Source organism: Canis lupus, chromosome 6 (genome assembly GCF_003254725.2).
Source record: "Canis lupus dingo isolate Sandy chromosome 6, ASM325472v2, whole genome shotgun sequence".
NCBI lineage: Eukaryota > Metazoa > Chordata > Mammalia > Carnivora > Canidae > Canis > Canis lupus.
Genome location: NC_064248.1, coordinates 12,524,145 through 12,539,769, shown reverse-complemented (window position 1 = coordinate 12,539,769; position 15,625 = coordinate 12,524,145). Strand labels below are relative to the sequence as shown.

The window sequence follows — 15,625 nt, the reverse complement described above, 5'->3', positions numbered from 1 at the left end:
TGGAATATTAATTTCAGTGAGAATGTATAGTTTGGGATCCTAGGGGGAGAAATCCAGTAGCCTCTCTGTCTAAATCTGTGGTGAGGAAGATCGGGCTCTTGCCTCCCTTTAGAGCTGCAGGCATCCGGCAGCCACACTTGTTTGGAAGTGTGTTAGGTCACTTCATGGTATTTTCCCTTAGTGCTCTAGAAGTTTTATCATCAGTTCTATGCAGCACCCACAGAAGCAAAAGCAGCATTCTTTTATTTTTGTACAGCATTCTTTTTTAAATCAAGTAATTCATTGCTTAAATTAGGCAATCTCTGGGAAGAACATTTGTCAGAAACAGTGGCCAGGGCCACCCAGAATGGGCCTTGAAGGCAAAGCTTTGGTGATCCTTGAGGTTGCGGAGGTTTACGTTCAGACTTTCATAGGGGTGGGTTGGGTGGGTGTCCCAAGTCTCTGTGACAGGCCACCGTGAATAATTACCAACGTTCAGCCTGTTTTATCCTGCTGTCGTTGGATTGCAGTGCCCTTGGGTTACAGACCTGATGCCTTGGCACCGTCGTTTTGTGGGAGACTGTGCTGGGTGTGTGGGCTCCAGGCCTGTTCACATGTTTAAAGAGAGCTCTTGGGAGGGAGGTAAAATGTAAAAATGTTAAAGAGCTTCTTGAAATAATGCAGTAGAAAGTCAACAGGCCTAAGCCACCAACTACATGGAAAGACAGGTTGCTTTCTGAAGGTGTGTTCCTAAAAAGGTGGGGACACTTGGTGCCAGGATGGAAAGGAGCTCTGAAGCTGTTCTTTTTGTGTCATTCCCGCTTCCCATGTGGTGACAGAAATGTTAGCTCTAGGGTCCCCTGATTCATCTGCCCTTCACACAGGGCCTTGGCCTCTTTCTGGTTCCTGGCTCCTTTGGAAGTGTGATGAGAGCTGCAACAGTTTCCTTTGGAAGACCTGGTAGTTAGTATATGATTGGGTGGTTTCAGAGACCCGAAGCCTGCGTGAGGGTCCTAGGATTTGGGGTGTCAGGGTCTCTGAGAAAGACTCCCCCACCTTCTCCAGGAGGCTCCACCTGACAACTCATGTCCACCGTCCATCCCTGCTGCCCTATACATCTTGCCTCACATCTTAATATATTGGCCAGAATTCTAATTCTGCAGTAGTCTGTGTGGTTTAACAGCTTATATGCCATAAAAATCACTGTTTTAAAGAATAAGAGTCAGTGGGTTTCAGTATATTCACAAAGTTGTGCAACATACCGTAATCTAATTTTAAGACCTTTTTCCCCAGAAGAAACCCTGAGTCCATTAGTAGCCAATGCCCACTTCCCTGTGTCTGCCTCACCCTGGGCAGCCACCACGTATCTGCTTTCTGCCTCTGCACATCGGCCACTCTGGACGGTTCAGATAAATGAAATCAGATGGGACTGGCTTCTTTCACTTAGAATATTTTCAAGGTTCATCCATGTGGGAGCATGTCTCAACACTTCCTTTCTTTTTATTGCTCAAATAATATTCCCTTTACATGAACATACCATGTTTTGTTGAGGGACATTAGGGTGGTTTCTACTTTTTGGCCATTGTAAATGTGCTCCTGTGAGCATTTGTGTGGACATGTGTTTTCATGTTTCTTGAGTAGATAGATGCCTGTAGGAGTGGAATTGCTGGGTGAGCATCTTTCTTTGGCCCACTAGTAAGTAGAGCTCTAAGATAAACTCCTGGAGCTAGAAAGGTGGAATCAACAGAAAAACATGTGTAAATAGATAGACATTGCTGAGTTGCCCTTAAAAAAGGTTCTTATTGACAGGGTCTGAGTGTCTGTATTCTCATTTCCTACACTAGGTGTATATTTTAATGACTCTGAGATAAAAATACAGTCATTTGCCTTTACATTTCTTAAATCATACCTGAAATGGAGCTCTTATTTTTTTTCATGTGGTCATTTGCTTTTTTTTTTTTTTTTAACTGTTTTCTTTCTTGATTTTTAACTGTTCCTTTGCCTGCTTTTCTGTTGGATTATTTGTCTCTTGCTGATTTACAGCAAATTAGCCATTTGTTGTGGGTTGCAGATATTTTTCCTGGATTGTTTGCTTTTTGACCTTGTTTATGGTATTTTTGCTGTGTTGAAGTCTTGAGTTTTTGTCTTTTCAAATATATTTGCTCTCCTAACTTCTATGCTTTGGAGCATCAGAAAGGTGTTTCCTGGGGGCAGCACAGGTGGCTCAGCAGTTTAGCACCGCCTTCAGCCCAGGGCGTGATCCTGGAGACCCAGGATCAAGTCCCACGTTGGGCTCCCTGCATGAAGCCTGCTTCTCCCTCTGCCTGTGTCTCTGCCTCTCTCTCTCTCTCTCTCTCTCTCTCTCTCTCTGTCTCTCTCTGTCTCACATGAATAAATAAGTAAAATCTAACAAAAGAAAAAAAAAAAAGAAAGGGGTTTCCTATTTCAGGGGTGCATAAAACAAATTTCCAATGGCATCTTTTAGTTCTTTGGTATTATGTTTTACCTTAAGTACTTGATCTACCTGGAATTTATTGTGATGTTATGATATCTTTCATTTTTATTCATAGGCTAGAAAGGATAGTTTCCCACATCCTTAGTTATTTAGAGGGGCTTACTGAAGTATTTAGGGGTGAAATGTCAAGATAATAATGAGCCTCTTTTCAAAATTTCAGAAAAGAAAAACATAGCTGAAGCTAAATGGTGGCAGAAAGATTTGTTAAATCTGAGTGATGGGTATAAGAGGTTTGTTATACTGTTCTCTTTTATGAGTATTTGCAGTTAAAAATACTCATAGCTTTATGGCTTCCCACATTCCCCCATTTAAACAAATTCTAGGGCGCTCAGGTGGCTCAGTTGGTTGAGCATCTGCCTTCAGCTCGGGTCATGATCCCAGGGTCCTGGGATCGAGTCTTGGGTCAGGCTCCCTGCTCAGTGGGGAGTCTGCTTCTCCTTCTTCTCCCTTTCCCTCTCCCTCTCTCTTTCTCAAAAAAAAAAAAAAATCTTTAAAAAAAAATTCTTAAATCACATCCGCATTTTTTTCTTCATTAAAATTTCAAAAAAATTTCAAACTTGTAGTTTGATAAGCAAACATCCCAACCCACTAGTTGCCCTCTTCCTCTGCACTTGAATTTAAGCAAATGAATAACACCTTCTATCCTCTTCCCAGCATTTTGTTAGTGGAAATTTTCAAACACAGAAAAGTTGAGAATATTTTACAGCTACACCCATATGTCCACCACTTAGAGTCTGTTGTTAACACTTGGTCATATTCATCCTGTCGCATATCTATCTGTCCATTGATCCATCTTCTCTTTTGTGTGCTTTTCAAGAGACGTCATAGGCATCAGTACATACTTCCTTAACTACTTCACCATAGATGTTACTCACTAGAGTTCACTGTTTGTTTCTTATTTGGGGGTGATACTTACATACATTCCATTTATATGGAATGTATAAATCTTAAGTAAACATTCTATGTTTTGACAAATCATATGTCTCCTATCAAGGTTTACCATCACTCCAGAAAGTTCCCTCATACTCCACCCCCACACACACAATCAATTCTGGCTCCCTTTTACCCTCTAAGAAGTAAGGAGTATTTTGGGTTTTTCCTGCTATAGATTAGTTTTGCTTGTAATAGAACATCATGTAAATGCAGCATGTACTCTTGGTAAGATTTCTTTCACTCAGCATGTTTCTGAGGTTTATCCACTTTATTGCATGTCTCAGTTGCCCACTATATAAATATATGAGTTTGTCCATTATATTGGTGAACATCTGCACTTTTTCCATTTCCATTTTTAGCTATTATGAATATAGTTGTTATGAACATTATCTTACAAATATTTTTGTGAGCATATGTTTTCATTTATCTTAAGTAAATATCTAGGAGTGGAAAGTTTTGTTTTATGAGAAACTACCAGATTCTCCTCTAAGAGGCTATCCCACTTTGTATTCCCACCAGTGCTGTATGAGAGTCTGGTTGCCCCAGTGAGGATTCATCAACTTTGGGTGTTACTAATCTTTTTTTTTTTTTTTTTTTTTTTTTTTTAAGATTTTATTTATTTGACAGAGAGAGAACACAGGCAGGGGGAGGAGCAGAGGGAGAGGGAGAAGCAGGCTCTCCTGAGCAGGGACCCGATGCAGGGCTCCATCCCAGGACCCCAGGATTGTGACCTGAGCTGAAGGCAGCCACTTCAACTGAGCCACCTAAGCACCCTGGTGTTACTAATCTTTTTAATTTCAGCCATTCTGATGTGTGTATACTGATAATCCATTGTGGATTTTTTGTTTAAATTTTATTTTATTTTTATTATTATTTTTTTAATTTTGTTTTTTAAAAGATTTTATTTATTCATTCATGAGAGACAGAGAGAGAGAGGCAGAGACACAGGCAGAGGGAGAAGCAGGCTCCATGCAGGGACCCCGATGCGGGACTCAATCCAAGGACTCCAGGATCACGCCCTGGGCCGAAGGCAGGTGCCAAACCGCTGAGTCACCCAGGAATCCCCTTTTTTTTTAAGATTTTAAAATTTATTTATAGAGAGTGTAAGGGAGGAGGAGCAGAGGGAGAGAAAGAATCTCAAGCAGACTCCCCACTGAGCAGGAGCCCGACTAGGGGCTTGATCCCATGACCCTAAGATCATAACCTGAGCCAAAATCAAGAGTCAAATGCTTAACCCACTGAGCCACCCAGGTGCCCCTGGTAGTTCTATTTTTAATTTTTTGAGGAAACTTCCTACTTTCCATAGTGGCTGCATTGATTTACATTCCCACCAACAGTGTATGAAGGCTCTCTTTTTTCCCACATATTTGCTAACACTTGTTATATTTTGCCAATCTGACACATATCTCACTGTAGTTTTGATTTGGATTTCCCTGATGATTAGTAATGGTGAGTGTCTTTTCATGTTCCTCTTGGCCATCTGTATGTCTTTGGAAAAATGTCTCTTCTAGTCCCCTGCCTATTTTTTAATTGAAGTATTCGATTTTTTGGTGTGGAGTTGTAAAAGTTTTTTAAAATATATTTTGCATATTAACCTGTTATCTGATGTATGATTTGCGAATAGTAGTTAGCTTCTTCATTTTGCTGATGGTTTCCTTTGCTGTACAGAAGCATTTTAGTTTGATATGATCTCATTTGTTCATTTTGGCTTTTGTTTCCCTTACCAAAGAAGACTGATCCAGAAAAATGTTGCTAAAATGAATGTCAAGGAACCACTGCCTGTGTCTCCTGGGAGTTTCATGGCTCCAGGTCTCACATTCATGACTTTAATCTGTTTTTAATTTTTTTGTATATGATGTGAGAAAGTGGTCCAGTTTTCCCAGCACTATTTTTTGAAGAGACTGTCTTTCCCCAGTGTATATTCTTGCCTCCTTTGTCGTAGGTCAGTTGACCATGTGTGTGTGGGGTTTTTTTCTGGGCTCTCTATTGTGTTGATTTCTGTGCCTGTTTTTTGTGCTAGTACCATTCTGTTCTGGTTCCTGTAGTTTTGTGGAGTGGTTTGAAATCAGAGAGCATAAGAATTCCAGCCTAATTGTTCTTTCTGAAGATTGCTTTGGCTCTTTGGGATCTTTTGTGGTTCCATACAAATTTTAGGATTCTTTTTTCTGGTTCTTTGAAAAAATGCCCTTGGTATTTTGATAGGGGATTTGTTGAATCTCTAGGTTGTGTTGGGTGGTATGAGCATTTTAACAATATTAATTCTTTCAGTTTGTGAATGTGGAATATCCTACCATTTATTTGTGTCTTTTCCAGTTTCTTTCATCAGTGTCTTACAGTTTTCAGAATACAGGTCTTTCACCACATTGGCTAAATTTATTCCTAGGTATTTTGATAATTTTTTTAATGTAATTGTAAATGAGATTGTTTTCTTAATTTCTTTTTCTGATAGCCCATTATTAGTATATGGAAACACTACAGATTTCTGTATGTTGATTTTGTTTTCTGTGACTACTGAATTCATTTATAAGTTCTAATAGTTTTTTGGTGGGGTCTTCAGAATTTTCTGTATTACAGGATCATGTGATTTGCAAGTAGTGATTGTTTTACTTCTTCCTTTCCAATTTGGATGTGCCCCCCTCCCCCTTTTTTAAGGCCTTCAGGAAAACACATGGTCACATGGAGAGGCATGAGGAGCACTTTTGTTAGAATCCCATGACTAGCATTGCTCTGCACGAGGCTGATTGAGCTCTTCTCAGATCCCAGGGAGATTACATCAGTCTACTGGAAAACCAGGACAGATTTTTCTGTCCAAACTAGGGAAAAAACTGCCACTCGTGTGGCAGGATGACAATGATTTATATCTATATTTTATCTTTATATCTACTATCTACCTACCTTTTTTTTTTTTTTAAACTGAAGGGTAGCCGACACACAATGTTCCATTAATTTCAGGCATACAACATAGTGATTCCACAACTCTTAGGGCATACTGTGCTCACCATCTGTCACCATACAGCACTACTGCATTATCACTGACTGTATTCCTTACGCTGTTACCTTCCATCCCCATGACTTACTCCATAACTAGACACCTAACTCTACTCCCCTCTGCCCATCTTTCCAAGTCTCTTCCTTCTGTCAGCCACCACTTTGTTCTCTGTATTTATGAGTCTGTTTCTGTGTTTTTGTTTCTAGATTCCACGTATAAGTGAAACCATATGGTATTCCTCTCTGTATAATACCTTCTAGGTGTACCAGGTTGTCGCAGATGGCAAGATCTTTTTTTCTTTTTTTTTTTTTTTTTGTGGCTGAATAATATTCCAGTGTGTATGTATACCACATCTTCTTTATCCATTCATTTATCAGTGGATACTTGGGTTGCTTCCACATCTTGGCTATTGTAAATAATATTGCAGTAAATATAGAGATGCATACATCTTTTCAAAGTAGTGTTTTCATTTCTTTGGGTAAATATCCAGTGGTAGAATTCCTGGATCACATGCATTCCTTTTTTTTTTTTTTTTCTTTTGGCATTCCATTTTTAATTTTTTGAGGAGCCTCAATACTATTTTCTACAGTGACTTCACCAGTTTACAGCCCCACCAATAGTGCACCAGGGCTCCATTTTCTCCACATCATCTCGAACATTTGTTTTCTTTTTGAGGATAGCCATTCTGACTCGAGTGAAGTGGTATCCCATTGTGATTTTAATTTGCATTTCCCTAATGATTAGTGATGTTGAACATCTTTTCATGTGTTGGCCATCTGTATGTTTTCTTTGGAAATATGTTTATTCAGATCATCTACCCATTTTTAAATCAGATCATTTGGTTGAGCCAAACAAATTTTTTAAAATATATTTTGGATATATTTACCAATTTTCAGATATGTCATTTGCAGATACCTTTTTCCATTCAGTAGGTTGCCTTTTCATTTTGTTGATGATTTCCTTCACTGTGCAGAAGCTTTTTATTTTGGTGCAGTCCCAATAGTTAATTTTTGCTTTTGTTTCCCTTCTCTAAGGAGACATATGTAGAAAAGTATTGCCAAGGTTGAGGTCAAAGAGGTCACTGCCTGTGTTTTCTTTAAGGAATTTTATGGTTTCAGGTCTCACGTTTTCGTCTTTAATTCACTTACTCCATTTTTTTTTTTTTAATTTATCTACGATAGAGAGAGAGAGAGAGAGGCAGAGACACAGGCAGAGGGAGAAGCAGGCTCCATGCACCGGGAGCCCGACGTGGGATTCGATCCCGGGTCTCCAGGATCACGCCCTGGGCCAAAGGCAGGCGCCAAACCGCTGTGCCACCCAGGGATCCCACTTACTCCATTTTGAGTGTATTTTGTGAATGCTGTGTGAATGGTATTTAAGAGACTCTTTTCCCTGTTGAATATTCTTGCCTCCTTTTATTTCTTTTTCTTTCCTATGGCTGTGGCCAGGACTGTGTTGGGTCAAAGTGGCGAGAATGGGCTTCGCTGTCTTGTTCCTGATCTTAGAGGAGAAAGCTTTCACTGTTTGACCATTGAGTATGATATTAGCTGTGGGATTGTATGTGACTTTTATGCCTTTATTATGTTGCGGTCCACCTTCCAGTTTTTAAGAAGCTCGTTCCTTCATTTATCCTGTCTTACTGTATTATTATCAGTCACTACATTAGCATGTGTAGTAGCTCACGTGTTCCAAAACAGACACTTGCCTTAACTATACAGATGACACTTACGAGTGTATACACACAGGCTGCCAGCCATCCCCACCGTTCTTCACATCTTTGTAACACGGCTTCTACTGCTGGTTGCCAGAGTTCTTCTCCACTTCCTTACCACCCACCCCTTCACATTTCATTCTGCCTCCACCTTGCCATCAAAATTTGTCAAGGTCACCAGGTAACATCCATGTCCCCAGATTCAGTGACTGTTCCTTGTTTCACCTCAGCCACATAGCTCTGGGCACAATTGCCGTCTTCCATTGGCTTCTGGGTCATTGGGCCTGGCTTTTCTCTCTCACTCCATCCCGGATGCTGGCTCTCCTCCTCTGCCTAACCTTGGACTGTTTTGGAGCCACCCAGGGCCATGGGCCTGATTCTCCTTGGCCTCAGCTCTGTGCTGGTGGCTGCTTGCTGGGCCAGTAGCTCGGTGGTCAGCATCTCATTGTATGTTTGATGGGTGAAGTAAATAAGTAAAGTCATGTCAGACAGAGGAGTGAGAATCCATTCTTTGAAGAAAAATACAATCTGTTATCATTGTGTATGGTAGCCATACATACCACTTCGACCAAGTGGCTGTGAACATGGAATTAGGGACCCGAAGAGCTGGTGCTGGGGTCAGGTTCCTGGGAGCCTCTGGTCACAGTGTTTTCACCAACTGCTGAATACATTATCTTGTTTTAGATGAGTTTCTGTTCAAAGACATCTTATTTTAATACATATTTATTAACAATGAACTCACCGCAACAACACTGTAACTCCTGCTAAACAAAGCTTATCCAGCGCACATGATTCTCCAGGGGTGCATCACAGCCTTCTTGCCCTTGGGAGCACCAGACGGTGCTGTGGCTGGGGGCCATTTTAAACAGTGAGATCACTGACCAAAAGCACAGAACTCGAAAACACAAGACCATGGAAAGGACGGTTGTTCACAGTATGAGCTGAAAACAAAGCAGAGCATATCACCCTGTTCAGCCTCAGCTGAGGACATGTGCATCAGGTACTTCTACGTTTTGTTTTTTTGTTTTGTTTGTTTGTTTGTTTGTTTGTTTGTTTGTTTGTTTTTTAATTTTTTTTTTTAAATTTTTATTTATTTGTGATAGTCACAGAGAGAGAGAGAGAGAGAGAGAATGAGGCAGAGACACAGGCAGAGGGAGAAGCAGGCTCCATGCACCGGGAGCCCGACGTGGGATTCAATCCCGGGTCTCCAGGATCGCGCCCTGGGCCAAAGGCAGGCGCCAAACCGCTGCGCCACCCAGGGATCCCCATGTTTGTTTGTTTTTTACTGCTTTGTGCGTGTTCACAGAACACTATAAAGGCACCACAAGTATTAGTTTTGGGGGTTACAAATAAACGTTAGCAACCAGGGAAATTTATAGGTACGGAATCTGAATAATGAAGATTGACTGTATTTAGAAATAAGGTTTTTTTCACCACTGATTTAACTTGGAGGGGCAGTGAATTTAAATAATATTTACTTTCTAAGAAGTCAGCATCACATATGCTGACTTCTCTTCACTATTCACAGTCCTACAGTGAATAAAGCTGAGGCTCTAACTCTTGTTTCACCATTGAGAAAATGGGTACTGGGTCTTAGTAAACAGCAGACACAAGATTATAGTCTGATTTTCATGAAAGGCCTCCCTCTCTTGGACACCACCATACCCCCATATGTACTGAATCATTGGAACAGCTCAAACTTTAATGGACATTCGGTAACCCCTTCTTGGCTGAAGGCTGTTTGAGGAGGTTCCCACGGGCAGCATTTGCCACCCTCAGGACACAGGCAGGGACAGGTACACGGTGAGGCAGGGAACCTGAATGCTGCGGAGTGGCGATCAGTAGGCCGCTCGCGCCAGGCCAGGACTGGCGGCACTAGGCCTGGGGCTCGGGCACCATCCTCTACCATTTGAAGGCAAAGGGCACCTGGCGGATGTTGGCACAGGCACAGAAATCCCCAATTTCGGTCAGGTAGCAGTCAAAGTCATCGATGAAGGTGCACTTGAAGCCCAGGGGCTCAAGCAACTGGTAGATTTTTTCTTCCAGGCAGCAGGTACCCTTGATCTGGGGCCCAAAAGGCTTGGGGATGCCCAGATTCTTGCCCATCACAATCATCTGCAGCAGGTCAGGGAAGTAGGGCCTCTCGAAGAACTTGCCGGTCTGCTCGCTGGAGGGCACGTTGGTCAGCTGCTCCAGGCAGAAGAGCTGCGGGATGTCGATGATGTCCCTCTCAACCAGGCCTAGCTCCTTCTTCAGGATGTTGCGGTTCAGGTTGATGCACTTCTCTCCGTAGTCGTTCTGCTTTCTCATGTTTTCGTCAGCCAGAAGCTGATTGATGGTGTTGGCCTCCCGCCCGTTAGAAAGGAGCTGGTCCTCCCGGACCTCTTCAAACAGAGCCATGTCCCCATAGCCCTCCTTCTGTTTCTCCTCGAACAGTCTGTAGCAGGAGCTGGGGCTGGCCAGTAGCAGCCGGAAGCCCTTTTCACCCTCACTCTTGTACTGTGTGGGGATGAAGCACATGAACTCATCCATGTGGCCCACCATCAGCCAGTCCGAGAGGAGCTCCACCGGGGCCTGGACTCGCTGGGCGTAGAGGAAGTCCCGGAGGGCCTTGCTCATGTCTCGGCCCTCCTTGCTGGGGTAAAAGCAGCTGCCAATGAGGATCCTGCCTAGGGGGTACTCTTTCCCTTCCACCTTGACAGGTGGGGACACCATCAGGTTCCCAATGGAATCAGTGTAGCCCTGCCATGCTTGTCCAATGCTTGTGTTAGAATGAATGCACTTGGACTTTACCAGTTTCACTGCTCCTGGGGTGGTACTCCTTCACCACTGACACAGATATCAGGGGTAAGATTAGCCCATTTTTTAGGTGTGACCTTATTCAAGAGATTATTGTGTTTTGTTTAATGGCACTTTGAAAGGTTTTGGAAATAACCCAGAATCTAATCATAGGTCTATTTCCAGTCATCCAACAAACACAACCAGCTACTCTTGAGCCAGGCGGTGCCAGAGCTGGGGTACAGCCTGAACTGGCAGGGAATACCAGTGGGTGACCAGTGGTAATGTGATAACTGGCAGAATGAGAAGTAGAGAAAGTAATTGATTAAGTGCATCCCAAAGAGTCATTAAATCCTGGAGAAAGAGTGAGGTAACTGGCAAGGAGAGCCTGAAGAGGGAGACATGGAGCCATGATGGAGGAAGTACCCTCGGTCCCTGGGTCTGAGTGGCCAACTGCCTTGCATATTTGAGTGTGGTGGCTGGGCACCCACCCCCCCACCCCCCACCCCCCACCCCCGCCAGCCTCTCCCAGGTTCAGTGAGCCCACTGCTCACCGAGCCAGCTTCAGGCCATGATGTAGTGTCCATGCCAATTTACAGAGGGGAAGGGGCTGGTCAGAGAAAGCAAGTATTGGGCCCAGAGGACATTCTTACTACACATGATAAACATTCTGACTTCGGATCGGCCTCCTCTGAGTTTGGTCGCCCTGGTGGTTGAGCTCTGCCATGTGCCAGGCAGCATTATGAGGACTATTGCCTTCATCAATAAAGACAGAGCACACATCCCACCTGCGTGAGGCAGCAGGACCTCTCTTGATTGTGCCCTTCAATTGAGAGTCTGGTCCTGGGAGGGATCGGCAGTTTCTCTGAGATGCTGCCGGGCCAGGGGTTGCAGACTGACACATACTCTGCATAAAGCTTAGCCTGCTGCTGGGGGGAAGAGAAGTTAGGTTCTGTGTAAAAGTGACTACAAATCTAGCACTTGATTTTACTACCTATTCCATTCTCGGTAATAGCAAAATCCTATCATTTTTCTCCCCAGAGGTATGTATTGTGTCATACAAATATGACTGGCTACCACCCAGCATGTTAGTACCTAGTTGTGCTGAGCACATCAGGCCATTACCTCTACGTCGAAATGACTAATACCAGGCATTTTCCTAGAAAGTTTCTCACTCTCTCTCTCTCTTTTTTTTTTTTTTTTTAAAGATTTATTGATTTATTTTAGAGAGAGAGCAAACAGGGGAGGGGCAGGGGGGAGAATCTCAAGCAGACTCCTCACTGAGCACAGAACCCAATGCAGGACTCGACCCCACGACCCCGAGATCATGACCTGAGCTGAAATCAAGAGTCGGATGCTCAACTGAGTCAGATGACTCAGCTACTCAGGTGCCCCTAGAATTAGTTTGTCTTAATAAAAGGGCCCTTAGAGCTTATTCTTACATTTATTTTCTCTAGTAGTTGGGTTTTTTTCTTCTTCTTCTTTTTTTTTTTTTTTTTTTTTTGGTAGTTGGGGTTCTTAAGTGTGTCTTTGTTACACCGTTTATAATCTAGCAGTAGAGCTAACGGAAAGGAATCCTTTCACATAACTTTATATTTTGTCTTTTGTGTGAATTTTCATATAAGGGCATCTCATTTACAGTGGAAACATTGTTGAGGCTTCAGATAGTCAAAACTTCCAGGTCCTTTGGGCTGGACCTGTCTGGTCATCTCTGTTCAGTGTGCCTCACTCAGGTCCAGAGAGAGAGTATGGCCTCGGGTCATTGTTGGATTGATGAGTGATGCATGTGTGCTTGAAACACCTGGCACAGCTGTCCTTCCAGTAGCACAGATAAAGACAGGCCACATGTAGAAATAATGTGGATTGTTGCCTCTGTGATTTTTCTACAACTCAGTATTCTCTTTGCTTCTAGATCTGAACTTAACTCAGGTATTTATTAATAAAACAAAGGGCAGAGATAAAATCGGGGTATATGTGGGGCATTTAATGGAGATGGGGTGGGTGTGAAGTGATTATCTATGCAGGATCTGTTATCTGGTACTTTCTGTGCAAAATGCTGTGTGCATTCATTTTTAACTCACTATCTTACAAAGTAGGGGGTGTCCCCACTTGAGGTGGGGAGCAGGGAGATAACGAGCATAGAGTGCTGGCTCTGGGCCGGTATCTGCAACCCCTCCTAACAATACCATAGAGGAGCTGCGATCCCCATTTTACATATGAGGAAGACAAGACATAGAGAGATCAAGTCATGTAGAGATGATTTGGGGCCCATCACTTGTCAGGTACTGGTGGGAAAGGGCCAGGACTGCAGGTGCCAGCAGGGAAATGAGGCCTCTGTCCTCATGGAGCTCACATTCCAGGGTGTATATAAGGAGCCACCCCGTGAGCTGGATGATGTGAAAGAGGAGCAAGGAGGGCCTCCCTTTGAGAGGAGCAGGGAGACCCGGAGAACAGTCTGCCCACGGCTCCTAAGTGGTGAGTGTAGCCCCAGTGTATGCCCCCAGGCTGATCTCCATACACTGCTATGTTCTGGGATCGTCCCCACAGCCTGGTCCCGTCACCAGACAGCCACTGTGTAAGCCCGTGGTACTCTACAAGGTGGGCATGTACAGTTAGAAATGCACTCGTGTGTGAGTAGATTGCACCTATGTTTTCTTTCTACTTTCAGCTGATACGGAAGATGTGTGCATTGTAGAGAGATTGTTTTCAAGCAGCTTAGTGGCCATCGTCAGCCTCAAAGCTCCTAGAAAGTTAAAAGTTTGCCATTTTAAGAAAGGAACTGAGATCTGCAACTACAGCTACTCAAATACCATACTGGCCGTGAAGCTGAACCGACAGGTAAGTGACACTTACTTGACCCAACTGCCAAGTGCTCTGCCTGTATCTCCCTCTTTTCGGCGTGGCTTTGGGCTGTCGCTGCCATTCCAGAGTTTCCTGCAGCAGCCTAGCAAAGCTGACAGTCCTGGGCCCTCGACCCGTGCACCTGCTCACCTCACACTACCTCCCTGACTTAACTGTTTTCTCAACAGTTTGCTCAGAGCACACCACCCCTTGCTCTCCTCTAGATTGTTTTACTTACCCATCAAGACACAAGTCTTAGCATTTCTCTGTATACCCATGTACTCATCCATAGAAATCTGCTAGCATCTTTTTCCTGTTTTCTTCTTTTTTTTCTTTTAAACTTTTTTTTAAGGTGAAAGACTTACTCCTTTTTTTTTTTTTTTTTTTTTTAATTTTCCCCAAACTTACAAGAATGTCTAGCCCAGAGTATGGACTTGGTGGCTAACACTTGAGTTTATTTCATGAGACCACCTCATGGCTTTTGCTTCCCCACAAAATGCAACAGCACCCTTAAGATCCTTCAGCTTTTCTGGGATGACCACATATTCCACACGCAGGGAACGTTAATTAAGTTGTTGGATGTCACTGCGGGGCCGGGGGTGGGTGGGGTGGTCTGAGGTGTGCTGACCAGGTAGAGTGGTTGCAGTGGAGGCCTGTTGGGATTGGTCTGTTAACTAAAGGAGTTGGCTAAAATGGGAAATTATAAGATTATAACATGTTGAACATCTTTTAAACTTAAAATGTGTAAGTGTCCACTCATGCACCAACTAATGCAGAGCTGCATGCATACCAAGTTGTCTTTCTTGCATGAATCATCCCCTTGGTGCATCAGCTGTGAGTAAATTCATTCTCTAAAGTGGAGTGTGAACTTAGACCCCTGTGAGATAATTCGAGATAATTCGAGGGCAGAGTGAGTTCTGAGACTTTTAACAACCCCGAGGCTTTCACTGTCCTCTCGCCATGCTTCCATTCAGCACGGGTTTTTGAAAGCCACTAACCTACCAGACCTGTCCAAGGCACTTGCTCTGAATTTCATGAGGAGAGGGGTGTGAGCTGAACAGAAACCAAAAACACAAACCGTACTTTTCTTTGCTATAGTTTGCTAGTTTCTGAAATAGCACGTTCAATGGCACGATTTGTGGTCCTAGTAGAATTGGTAGAGATGGTCATAGGAACAGGCAGAGCTGGCTGTGGACGCTACTTAATTGGTAGATGAAGAGCATGGCGCTGCAGGAGGGCCTCCTGGCCACGGCCCGCACTGCCATGCCGCGCTTGTGCAGTCCATATGATGTTCCAGAAGGAGAGTCAGTTAAGAAGTTAAGAAGATGGAAGCAAGTATTGTATTGGCTCTTTATGTTTGGTTTTCTGTCTCGTGTCTCTTTCCTAGAGGCTGATAGTTTGCCTGGAGGAGTCTCTCTATATACACAACATTCGGGACATGAAAGTACTGCACACGATCAGGGAAACCCCTCCAAACCCTGCAGGTAAACTGATTGTGGGAAGAAAGCCCTAGTTTTCTGGTTCTGCCTTTTAAAGATTAGCTCTTTTCTCCGTGTAGGCTCCACCAACATAGACAGCTTTTGAAAGTATTGATTTTCAAACAAGCAAGCTACTACCTTCCTTCTGCTGTTGGTCTTGTGACCACATAAATCAGTTTCATCAGCTCCCAATTCCAAGGCTGCTGATCAGTTCCAACCAAAGGCCTTCAGTCTGTTTTTATAATCCTCCTGTCACCTGAGGAGGTGGCTTTGGGGGTGGCACTGGAAACACACTAGCACAGCACCCCCAAAGCTGTATCTGAGCCCCTTTGCTTTCTCCAGTCTTTGTTACATAAATACTAGGGTGCAGCAGCTAAACAGGACCCCCTCTGGACCTGACT

The 15,625-nt window shown here is 43.5% G+C and overlaps 1 protein-coding gene across 8 annotated transcripts in view; it reads left to right on the top strand.

Annotated features, from left to right (window-relative positions):
- WIPI2 (WD repeat domain, phosphoinositide interacting 2) overlaps nt 1–15,625 on the top strand; it is a 39,197-nt gene that overhangs the window by 11,796 nt on the left and 11,776 nt on the right. For 7 of the 8 annotated variants that reach the window (XM_025426301.3, XM_025426304.3, XM_025426303.3 and 4 more), the window contains exons 3-4: nt 13,574–13,743; nt 15,134–15,230. In XM_025426301.3, coding sequence (XP_025282086.1) covers nt 13,574–13,743; nt 15,134–15,230 — 267 coding nt within the window. Of the gene's footprint in view, nt 1–13,265; nt 13,381–13,573; nt 13,744–15,133; nt 15,231–15,625 lie in introns of all 8 variants that reach the window. The other variant, XM_049111175.1, reaches the window with a different exon arrangement.